At 45.7% G+C, this 12,034-nt stretch overlaps 2 protein-coding genes across 2 annotated transcripts; one reads left to right on the top strand and one right to left on the bottom strand.

Annotated features, from left to right (window-relative positions):
- Positions 1-3,316: 3,316 nt before the first annotated feature.
- On the bottom strand, positions 3,317-4,669 carry LAJ45_08886 (uncharacterized protein; the record flags this gene model as incomplete). The annotated part of the gene is made up of 1 exon (XM_046118435.1): positions 3,317-4,669. One exon carries the CDS (start codon positions 4,667-4,669, stop codon positions 3,317-3,319), a length of 1,353 nt encoding a protein of 450 aa, XP_045968391.1.
- Positions 4,670-8,750: 4,081 nt separating this feature from the next.
- LAJ45_08885 (uncharacterized protein) lies at positions 8,751-9,768 on the top strand (the record flags this gene model as incomplete). Its single annotated transcript, XM_046118434.1, has 2 exons — positions 8,751-8,891; positions 8,944-9,768. 2 exons carry the CDS (start codon positions 8,751-8,753, stop codon positions 9,766-9,768), a joined length of 966 nt encoding a protein of 321 aa, XP_045968390.1.
- Positions 9,769-12,034: the final 2,266 nt, after the last annotated feature.

The following is a 12,034-nucleotide window of genomic DNA, read 5'->3' as shown; positions in this document are numbered from 1 at the left end:
CCATTGATTCTTCTTTGGGCTCTTGGTGTCCGTTGGTTATGAATGCCAAGCTCTAATGTACTATTCTCGAGACGCCCGACATCCATGGAGCTGGGGTGGTATGATGCTTGGGGGTGATGCTTTGTGAGATCGGCCCGAGAGTTCGTGGGCGACAGATCTACATAGAGAAAAGAACCGCACTTCTGCCTCGGGACTTGAATCCTGCGGTGTGTGGATTTCCAAATGAGAGCCCACCGCACCCGGCCTAGCTAGTTGCATCAGAGCGTTTGAAAACGGCGCGGTACAACTAGGCCCAACAACTCACCACCACCTAGCAATTCTCAAAGCCTAGGTCATGTAAGTGTGCAGTGTGCTTCCTTGCTTACTTCGTTTCGATATCGTCAAGTAGTATAGTGAAACCCGTCTTCACCGTCAGCTCGCGAATCTGCTGTTCGTCATCGGGGAAGGCCCTTGGGCTAAAACTCGGGGCCTTCGAGGGAGAGGTTGTATAAGGGGTGCGGTAGGTTGCGGGGTGGAACGAAATAAGTGTTCCGAGTGACGTGTTATGATGCCAAAGAGGTGGAAACCTAACCCTGGTATCCTAGCTTAACGGCGAATGGAAACAACTCTCTCTGAAATGCATGGGCTTATATGTACATAGAGAAAATCTGAAAGCCTAAAGATACTATAATCATTCACCCCCCCACTCCAGCCTCCCCGTCCGTCCCGTAGGGGGTTGCGTGCAATTAACGAATTAAATAAAAACAAACACATAGTAGATACATAATAATAAAAAAAAAACCCCGCTCGACATCAATAAAATTTTACAAAACAAAAAAAGAGCAAAAGTTCACAACACCGCCTATAGGCCTCGGTTGCTACGTCTTTCTACGTCCGGTCCGGAGGGGGGTTGAACGCTCACGAGTTCGGTACAGAGTGTGACCTCTATACCGCTGGGCCACGTCCAACCCCCATGTTCACATTGATTCCTTTAGTACTCTTAGCTGTATGGGGGGCTCGTACATACACTAGCTTGGCGATGTTATCCTTATCAGGACCCGGATGGGCTCCGCACCTACATCATGTAATCTATCTTCACCATGTACTTAACTAAGATGACGATCTCCTGCCACCCTGAGGAATATCAACAACAATAATTCTAATATATGGCCTTTATTTCATGAATACAGGAATGAAGAAAAAGGTCAATTGCTACCATAGAAGCTCGTAATATTTGGCTTGTTTTCTTGCTCGCGGAAGACACATAAACTCGAGCTCGGGTCCACATCATGAAGCATGTGTCCTCAATTGCAAAGGACTCCAAAAATAGATGTTTGAACACGTACACTAGTAAACAATGTGGCCTTTCGGATCACTTCGCCAGCGTGTCATAACGTTACCCTCCTCTCCCTCCGCAGCGGTCAAAACCGTTTTCGCGCCATCTCTCTTCCTTTTTCTTCTCTTCTTTCCTTGGGGGCGGCGGTGGTGAGGGCCCTCACAGAAAAAGCTTTGTTTTTATATTCTAGCTTTCCTTTATGGGAGGTTTACCTTTTATGAAGTAAGTGTTCTTTCATCTCCGTCATTTAAATTTACTACCTCGTTTCTGACGATCTTTTGTGTGTTGTACTTAAAGGGATTGAGCTATCTTTTTTCTTATTTTCTTTTATATCAATCATTTTCTTTTTCATTTGTAAGGAACACTCTTTTTCCCACTGGGTTTTTTAATGAGGTTCCTGTTGTCTTCATGTCTTCTCGTTTTTTTTTCTTTCCTACTTTATTTCTTTTGTGTTTCTTACTTTTTTCCTTTACTTGACATTTCTACTACATTTTTATTTCCCCCCTCATACCATTATCACGTCTTGTGGATCACCCATCTATGATACATGGGGTTCCTTTTTTATATTTCTTTTATATTTTTATTTCCCCCCTCATACCATTATCACGTCTTATAGATCACCCATCTTTATTGGATGGGGTTCCTGAAATGTATTTGTTGTGGCTTTGTATATCTCTAGAAGTCGGTTCGCTCTTTTCCCACTGGGGTTTTAACGAGGCTCCGTTCTTTCTATCTTGTCAATATAGAATACAAGTCACTTTAAAGTCATTAATTTGCCCGGTACTATGAAAACTGTTATATTGTAAGACATCGCGTACCAAACCCCCAATTCCCCGCGCTGTATATTCATTCTGAATATTCCTCTTTGGCCGTTTATCCTGTTTTCACTTTTTAGACTTGTGAACCCATCAATCAAGTACGTAGATGCAAAACCTCGTTGGTGTTTAAACCGAGTGACAGCTCATGATCCTCACCCGCAAAAACAGATTAGCGCCAACTGCAACCCCACGAAGATCCCAACTTCTCTTTATCACCACTCTCCGCTAACCCCCCCAGACAGATGACGAGACAATCCCCATCCATCCGCAAACTCACAGCCTTAAGCTTACAATCACAATGACAAGCAGCATCGCGTACATGGGCCACTCAAAGCTGCAATCACCAGCAGCAGCACACTATCCTCCCAGAAGAATATACCAGAAACTAGGTGAGCCAGGGTTGAAGATATCCGCCGGCCGCACTAGTCCAGCTACTCTGAAGACACACTCTCCGGGAACCCATTATACAAAGAACTTAACATATATCTATTAGCTTCACTGACGTATGACGGTAAGGGAGCTAGAAACAGGAGCCGGAGTACGGTATCATTGTTTTGAATACTCCTGAGTTGTAGCTTTGGTCTTAATGGGGCCGTGGATGGAAGTACGGACGTGAGGGAACCTTTGTGGCGGAGCCAGAGCTTGGTAGACGGGGAGGGGAGAGGGTATTGGGTGTTAATACATCACGGCCAAAAAGCTTGGGGTATGGTGTTCTCTTTTAAGAATAAGAATATCCGAATCTTGTGCGTGTGGCCTCAAGTGCTGGTATAGAGGGCTACAATTACCTACAAAGTCGAGTGGCCGGCGTAGATACGTATACAGTATTCATTGGCCTGTGATTTAGCTACTCTCACACACTCTTTCCCTCTGAATTTGCTCATTGTAGTTGTATGACAGCCAGGCAGGATGAAGTTAATGGGAAATGTATTCTTCAAACGATTGAGATCTTGTAATCGTGAATTGATTCTCTTCCTATTCTCTAAGTTAAAGAACTAGATGATTGCTTGCCACACCCCTCAATCCCCCCCCCCACCCCCCCGGGTCGTACATCGACAAGCGGGATTGCATGTTGAGGACCCCCCTCGCTCCTATAGAAGCACAGTATAACCGGAAAGAAAACAGAACGAAAGAAAAAACTCTAACACAAAGCGACAAGTTGAAACTCTCTCCCACAATGATCTAGCTAGATGTGGAGATTCTCCACCGTCTTCTCCGCCTCCTCCAGCTCTTTGGAAAACACATCCACTGGTATAGGCGCTCCGAAAGCTTCAAGAATAAAAGCATCAGTAGTTCTACCAATGCCTTCTTTGGCCCAATTTTCCAGCATCTCATCCGATGTTGATACAGCACTGATCACAAACTTTGCGACCCTCTTGATCCAGTTGACCGCCATTTCCCCGTTGAGAGTCCCCGCTGCCTGCCGAAACTCAATTGTATCCAAGGTAGGGATACTCGTAAAACTGTAGCGATAGCCCTTCCAGTGTGAAAAGGGTGTATGGTTGGCGTTGAGCATGAAATTGGGAATCGGGTTGATCGTATGGATAAGCTCGGCGCTCGATGTTGTCTTCTCAATTACCATCATCATATCGTAGTCACTAAGTCCGTTCAGATGCCCGCCCTTGCGGCAGGGAAGAATATGAGAACCGATTAGCGTGTAATGCGAGTTTCTGTATAGTGGATGCAGTGTATTCATGGCATCCTCGAAAAGTATAACTGCCTTTGCGACGCGTTTAAGATCTCTCAAGGTGTAGGGCCGTCCGATTCCAACGTGAACATGAAGAGCTGTAGTGCGATTAAAAGATATGTCGAAAGACCTTTTAAGAAGTGCCATCATGTCCGGGACGATAAAGGTCCACTCGTCATTTCTCATTATCGGAGTGATGACTTCGACCCCTGCAGAGTTTGATGGTTCCCAAATAGGAGTAGAAGTCTCAGCACCATTAGAATCTTGTTTTATATCTGTCTCGATGCTCAAGTCATCAATAACCTGAAAGAGCGTGTTGGGAAATGGAATATCTGGTAGTTTTAGGCCGTACTGATATGAGACACTTGTTCCTAATTCCTCGGCCAGCGGATATAAGACATCTGCAACAATCCTATGTACTTCCAAACAATCTTCGACTGTTAGGTTATCGATGATCGCTTCTAGCTCAACGCCAATTGTGAGGTCGAGTCGCCTAGGTGAAGTAAAGATCTCATGGGGATCTTCCGCGGTCGCGGGGGACGTATGACCATCGGTAGGAGGTACTTCAGCTGAGCTACTAGTGTCTGATTCGGACGATTCAAGTCTGGAGTAGCCATATAACGTAGGTGTGGGGGGTGCTGTGAACGTGGACCCCAGTGTGTTACTATCGGTGGTACCAGCTGCAGTCACTGCTGATGGCTTATCCGGTGAGGTCTCTGGCTGTGAGGGAGTGGTGGTAAGTTCTAGTTGTTCGAATGTACACGGAGGTATACTTACCGTCTCGACGAAGAGTAGATTACTATGCGACTCAGCTAAAGCCTCTCTCAAGCTGGTTATCTCGCTCCTTCTCATCGTTGATAAATGAAAACAATTTAGTGAATAATGGTGCTGAATGGCGAAGCGTAGTGTTGAAGGACTGCGAGGTATGTGATTAGTTACACTTAAAGTAGTTGGAAGTTAAGGCTACGAATGCGGTATCGAAGTGGTATAGGTGGTTGTAATTCTTAATACAGAACGACAGGTGTTGGAGAAAGAGGCGTTTGCTGCGAATGAGTGTTCTATTAATTGAAAAACCGAGTCCCTTATCTCTTATGCATTGGGGTATTTTGGATGAATCATAATTGGATACGGAAGGCTGCTTGGTGTCTCGCATAATGAAAGAAAAAGACAGGGAGCAATGAAACGAGTGATATTACATGATTCTCAATGTAAATTTGCGTGTAAAATTATATCAGGAACAAGACATCCAAGGGAGGTGTGAGTTACGTGTTTACTACATGTGCATATACTTATAAACTCCATACGCTCGGTGTTACAGTGAGATAGGTTGGTAACGTCCGATGAGTGCCGGCCCGGAATCAGAGCCAGCTAGCTTGCTTCAGCGCTGGAAATATCGCTTGCTTGGGTATATTATGTATTATATACATGCATGTACCTCTCTAAATCCCTCAATTCATCACCCTCCCGTTCGTCTACCGCTTCAACTAACTTGTACTTGGAGAGCACAGCAGCATGCCAACCATGCACCCATCGTACGTAGGAGTTGGATCAGTATCTAACAAAAAGGGTGGTGGAGAGTATATTGCTGATGCCACAGTTGCACCACACGAAATAACCTAAGTTCTTCCCAATCATAAGATTTGTTCAGGCATTATCCTACTTCACCGTTTTCTCCCCATTTTCTTATGTTCAATGCTCTGGGAAACGAACTCGTCACCTATAATTAACGACCGTAATAACGTCAGGCTCAGTCATAGAGAGGGTTATCCTCGGCCTAAATCATGTTTATTCCGGCCAGTCACACACAGTGACCACTCACCGGTAACAGAATTCGAATATATATACGGACCCTGAATATGCCATTGCTCATTTGAATGACGGAAAACACCCCCCATTATCGCTCATAAAGAGACTAGATTGTGGTAGTAGACTACTTCTTGGCACTTCCGGTAGTTCTCCTCGTGAAGTGGACTCTACTGGCAAGCATCTTGCTGCTAAGTAGGGGATGGTTTTGAGACTAAGCCGTGCCTGTCGTCCGTGGATAGGGGGCATCGATAGTTGGATCAGAGAGCTTCTCATCTCAACAATAGAGCTGAGGTAAAGAAGAAAAAAAAAGTGTTCTGTTGGAAAGTGGAATTACTAAGCGGGATTCGAACCCGGTATTCGCTGTCGTCATAAGTTTCCTAAACCGGAGGCATATACCGCTAACAGAACTTCAAGGGCTGCCTGCTAGGGAAGATCTTAAACTCACACGCAGACTAGTCCCGTACCAACATGTACTTATCTCGTACCAGTCCCCTACCAGCAGTAAGCTGCTTGCCAGTAGGTCTGTAACATTATCTCTCCGACAAGTGTCGGGGCTCAGTTCGGCCTTCTGTATCACAAGTCGGGCCTTTATATCACATTGTCCGCCTTTATATCTCAAGTCGGGCACCTACATCACATTTCAGGCCGACATGGTTTTTCCCGAAAGCCACCCTGACAGCTAATACCCCATACAAAAGGATCTCACCCAAGCTGGAAAGATATAGAACCAGCCCGTCCGCTGGAACCATGGAAGCAGACGGATTGGGGATCGACGAGCCTAGGCCGAACCATATACTATTCCCTTGTGACATGCAAAATCTGGATTGGAAGACCTGAATACATACCGGAGTATAGCCGGGGCTTATCTGAGTGTGTTGAGTTTGTTTAGAAGGCTCTGTATAGCCATTATTCCGAGTGAGTGGTGTTGATAAATATATCACTCGTCTTGAATAATTATTATAATTAGTCACTAGGCTCCAGAGGTTAATTTATGGCATAGTTTAATTTCGGTTTTCACAGCACATTTAGTGAATTTTCGTCTCATGAGCTGGGAGATGCCAATAAGCTGAGGGACTCCAGACATATAGAGGTAGAGCCCTTATTGGATAAGTCTTTCCGGCGCACTTGATCCTAGTCAATGGTGTCGTCAAAACACCTTTCTTGGGTTACTCAGTAACGAGACGGTTCATACTCCTATAAATTCATTGATATAAACCCGTGTACCACATCGGGCAGGGGTTCTTCAGGGCAGGGTTAGATCCCATATATCCTTTCCTATAATCAAAGATTAGAGCTCATCACTCACATGTCCACGACATAATAAAATTCACACCTGGTGACCCCATGATAGGCTTCACAACACTTCTAGATCTCTTAATTCCCGGATAGATCTCGTTTATATCTTCCGGAGGAGCTTCCCAACCACTTGGAAACGCTTTGGGCTCCGGTAGGACTGCACCCGTGCAAACTAAGAGTATTGGGTCTAACTGTGGGCCCTAAGAAGCCATCGGTTGATACTAAGTCGTATATCGCAATTAAATCTCTAAGAATATCGCTTTATAAAGGTACGACCTCTTGGTTCTGATTTGCTGTTGACCCAGGCCTAGGCCGGGGAGGTACGCTACATGTACTTATAATGGCGCTAGTCTCCAGCCCTGAATATACCTTTCTACGGAGAATCGACTGGACTAATACGTACTGCTGGGCTAGCTAGTGCTACACGCTATTCTCTGCACTAGCCATCCCCCAGCTCAAGTATAAGTTCCCGCGCTTGTAAGTCATCGGCGAGTGGTCAAGTGGATAATACACTCTGACTGCTCGTCATACACCGAGTATTTGATCCCTAGGACCTGGGTTCAAATCGGGGGTGGGAGTAGTGCAGTACGGGGCACAGTACTTTTTGTTGAGATGAGCTAGATGGAGGGATAAGGACGATATTATTTATTGTTTGGATACCGCAGTGGTAGTTCCTGGAATTTCGATTAGGGTTTAGATCAAGCACATGTAGTCAGGGCTCGCAGTGGTACCTATTAAATCGTTTTATACCCATATAATGTCCCACTAATGTACCTCCGGGCCGGGGCTGTACTGCTAGTTGATAATTCAATCACGCAATATTTTAAACCATTACACGTTGAATAAATGAAGCAATCAATCAACTGGTGCATGTTAAATGATGGAACCGAGTGGACTTTCATGCCTTCGTTCGTGTGATTACTGGTATGAAAAAGAACTAGGAAGGTCCCCAAAAAACAAAAGAGAACAGCTGGAAGGAGTGTAGACTCCCCCGGATGAATCAATCCTCCGGCGCTAAGCAGGTCTTTCCTTTGATGACGAGGCAGTGCTCAAGCTGTGCTGCTTCATTACATCTATCTTAATTATCGGTATATTTTGCTCCGAAACGACTTGATGGTAGAGATTACGCCATCCCCAATGATATGTATGGTTTATTACCCCATCAATTCCGTTGTGAGGTTTATGTTTACATCACCAATCTTCTGGTTTAGCTCGGCAACCTCCATTTTCGACTCCTAGCTTCTGAAGAATAGTATTCTGGGCGTAAAAGATATGACCGTAGCTGCTGGGCCCACAAATTCGCGAGAATTAAGGGAACGAATCTAATGGGCGTGTACGTGAATTGAAAACATTGTTTTATTTAATGTCCCCGAGAAACAAATCGAATCAATTGATTAATTAAAAGGGCTTAGAAAGTCCTCATTTTAAGATTTTCATTGTCATCAGTACTCTTGGCGGTGTGGTTTGGGCTCTGTGTGTGGTTGTCCGGGAGACAGAAGCAGTGTTTTGGGCCCTGCGCTCAACACCCGTGGCAAAATATCATCCTCATCGACGTCCTGTGATTCCAAATGTTAGTAGAGAAGAAGAGAAGAGAAGAAGAAGAAACTGACCTCTGTAATATGCCCCTCTCAAAACTGAAGTTACCATAGTGCTTCCTCCACCACATCTACCCAACCCTCGCTCCAAGGTTTTCCGAGTGACACTCCATGATTCTAGAAGCCCACTGTTTATCACCTCCACCTGCAACACCAACTCCACGTCTCCCTACCACCAGCTCCTAGGTAACCCCCACAAAAGCCTGTTACCCATTGTCATACCACACAACACAAACATGGACGACTACATGTACGAGGATGACGGCGAAGCTGCTGTCTATGACGAACGTAATACTGGCGGAGCCTTCGAGTCCGCCATTGACCATGATGCTCTTCTCAAAGCTGAACAGGATGAAAGCATCCGTCAGGAAGAAGCCGTAACCCACACCTTCCTCCACCTTCTTCTTGCCCCACTAACACCCCCCACAGATGAGCAAATTCATGAACAAGCTCCGTGACATGATCATCTGGGAACCCTTCCTGCTCGACAACACCATCGACGACCTCGAACTCGTCACCAAGAGTAGCATAGCCCAGCTCGAAGAGCTCGCCTACCGCCCCCACACACCCCCACCCCCTACCTCTGGCGCCATCCTCCCCACCGGCTGCCAGCACATTCAATCCGCTGCCGTCCTCCACCTCCTTAGCTCCTCGTCTGCCAGCCCGCGCACCGTCTTTCTCCGCCTCAAGCGTGATCTTGCAAATATCGATGAGTTTATGAGCAGCGTCACCCCCGCGAGAGTCGAGTCCGTCTACTGGAACGAGTTGGGGAAGTATGCGTTTATCAACTTCCTCGACGAGGCCACGGCGAAGGTGTATCGTGACTACATGAGCTACCATCCGAGCCATCCCTACAACTGGGAGGTCAAGGACACGCTCATGAACAATTCTGTGCGTCCCATGCGCCCCGAGATCGCTGAGGCCGTAATTGTCAATGGCGCCACGCGCATCCTCAGGCTGAATAAGGTGCCAATCAATGTTCCTTATGGGCGTGCGTGGCGGATTGCCGAGACCGGCCATCCACGATTCTGCCATGTGATTCGCATCAGAGAGGGGCCCGTAGACAAGGACTTTGCGATCGAGTTTGATGATGTTGGAAAGGCAATTAGCGCAAGGGATAGATTGGCGGCGAGGGCGGAGATGAGGGGTGTAGGATTCCTGTGGATGGGGAATGAGCTGGATAGGAAGATTGAAGAGTTTACGGAGGAGTTGAATGGTGTGATGGAGCCGGTGAAAATTAACCTTCGGGCTTGAGGAAACAGAAAGGAGTAGCGTCTCTTTTGCGTGCTATGGCTTGATGAGGAGCAAGTGTGTAACATAGTTCGATTCCAATTCTACCGTCTGCGACATACGGGCTTTGAAAAATGTTTGTTCCTTCTTATGCCGTGGTTATTGTCGTTGGTGATGAAGGAAAACGAAATTCAGTGTGTTGTATAAGTACAAGAAAAGAAGAAGGAGAAGAAACTGTGCTAATTTAATGAAAGAAACAGGAAAGCAAGATACATGTTCTTAGTAGGCTACGTATGCTTGTGCATGTTGTATCACCTCCCACCCACTTACATGTAGGTTACAACTTACTTCAATATCCGCACTTTATTCACACTTTATCTTTCCTTATTTTTTATGACATTTTAATGAGACATTTATTCAATATAGCGATAATTGAAATGTCCCAAGTCGGTTTATGCCATCAAAAAATCAAAGGGCCGACGGGCGAGCAATATAAAAGCAGCGTACTAGCGTGGGAAGGTTGCCACCATTGTGATTTATCGGGGAGGTACTTCATTTACTGCTAGTCTAGGGATATTCTGGGATTAGCTAAAGTACATCTAAGCACTGTACATCTCACGACAGTGGGTTCTTTCTAAAATCATCAGGCGCAGTCAATATATCGGCTGGTAGTTCTAATTTCTTAACCCGTCTATTTTAACAGGACTACACACTCCTTTTTCCACAGCGATATACAGACTCGGTATCCCCTACGACGCCGCTCAAGAGGGGGTAAAGTCCAGTACTACCCCGCTTTGATCTGGAGTCATTCGGTCGGTCAATCGACTTCTCTTGCTCATTAAGACAGGCGAGTGACAAATTGTGAACCAATACTCCCAAAACGCTCAACAAGGGTGCGATAACAAATAGAGGCTCAGGTAAATGAAGTTTTAAGTGCACTTAGGATTAGGGATGTTACGGCTCATTCACGAAGGCAGTTCACTCGCGAAGTCTCGTGAGTGAACTAGTTCAGCCAGGAGGTATTGATTATTACGGATGATCATATTGGGTTCTTAGATCTGATCTCCCTTCTCAACGTATTGTCCCTGAGAACAAAGGAAAGAAAGACCTCCAGGGACTGGATGAGCGCTGCAATACCATGTATGAGTGCCTGGAAGCATGAATGAACATGAGGTGGTAAGCGACAATGGGCAGAGGCTTAGGGTCAAATAAATTCGGGTTTTCTTTTTGCTGGCACTTTACCGCTGACTTTGTGAATGGACCGAATTATTCCTGACTCAGTTGATAAGTTCCGATATATATCTCACCTCCTGGGTGAACTGGTTCACTCCCGAAACTTCGTGAATAAACCGGCCTCGTGAATGAGCCGTAACAGGGACACTTGTAATCAGCTAAGATGATCGAAGGCGACCGCCATATTTCTTGTTCCTAGAGGAAGCTATAATAAATGTGTGCATGTTGAAGTACTCTCAAGACAGACACAAGGATTCCTTGGAAGTCCACCAAGAACTATACTCGGAGCTGTAGGTTTTTGTACTGTTGCTATGCAAAATGTGTTTTTGCTTATTTACACACTAATCATGCAGGAGACAAGCATCAACCGAGCGGGTTTCTTCAACATAGTGGGAACTTAGTCTCTATTCGCTAAGCATGACCATCCTAATACCTATTCTGCGCAAACAAACAATTGAGCTTGGAATATATCTGGTAATATCAGTGTGAAGGGCTGCCCCACGGTGCTATTGTAATGATCTTTACACCGGTTGTTCAAAATTGGAAAGAAGTTTCTCTCGTAAGCACATACTTTGTACTATGATTATTATCCTGTGCGCCCTTATTATCGAGGTGGGTAAAGATCCTAACGTACGCTATGGATGACGGTCTGCCTAGGGATAGGGTTATTTCAGGGCATTCCTGAGTGAGCCGGGGGCGGTCTACTGAGGAATGACTGTGAAGAGAACATAAAGGTTATCTCCGGAGCCTGGCAAAGTAACCATTCCTGGCTCCAAACGTTCTACTGAACGCATAGGAGCCTGATAGATCACACCATAAGCAATTCTTCTTCCAGCCGTTGGGTATGATAGTTCTTTCTCTAGAGTAACTCGGGCCATGACATATCGCTGATATAATAAGCACGTCCCTGTGTCAACGGTTCGTTTAGGAAGACTTCTGAGTGAGCCGCATCTGAATAACATGCAACGATACCTGCATTAGGTATCCTGTGGATGAAAGTTATTTGGAGGACTCTGAGAGCCTGTTCGGACCGCCTAATCTAGCGACTAATGCTCTC

The sequence above is a fragment of the Morchella importuna genome (assembly GCF_003444635.1).
Source record: "Morchella importuna strain M04M26 chromosome Unknown Morimp01GS032, whole genome shotgun sequence".
Taxonomy (NCBI): domain Eukaryota; kingdom Fungi; phylum Ascomycota; class Pezizomycetes; order Pezizales; family Morchellaceae; genus Morchella; species Morchella importuna.
This window is presented reverse-complemented; position numbering and strand designations above follow the sequence as displayed.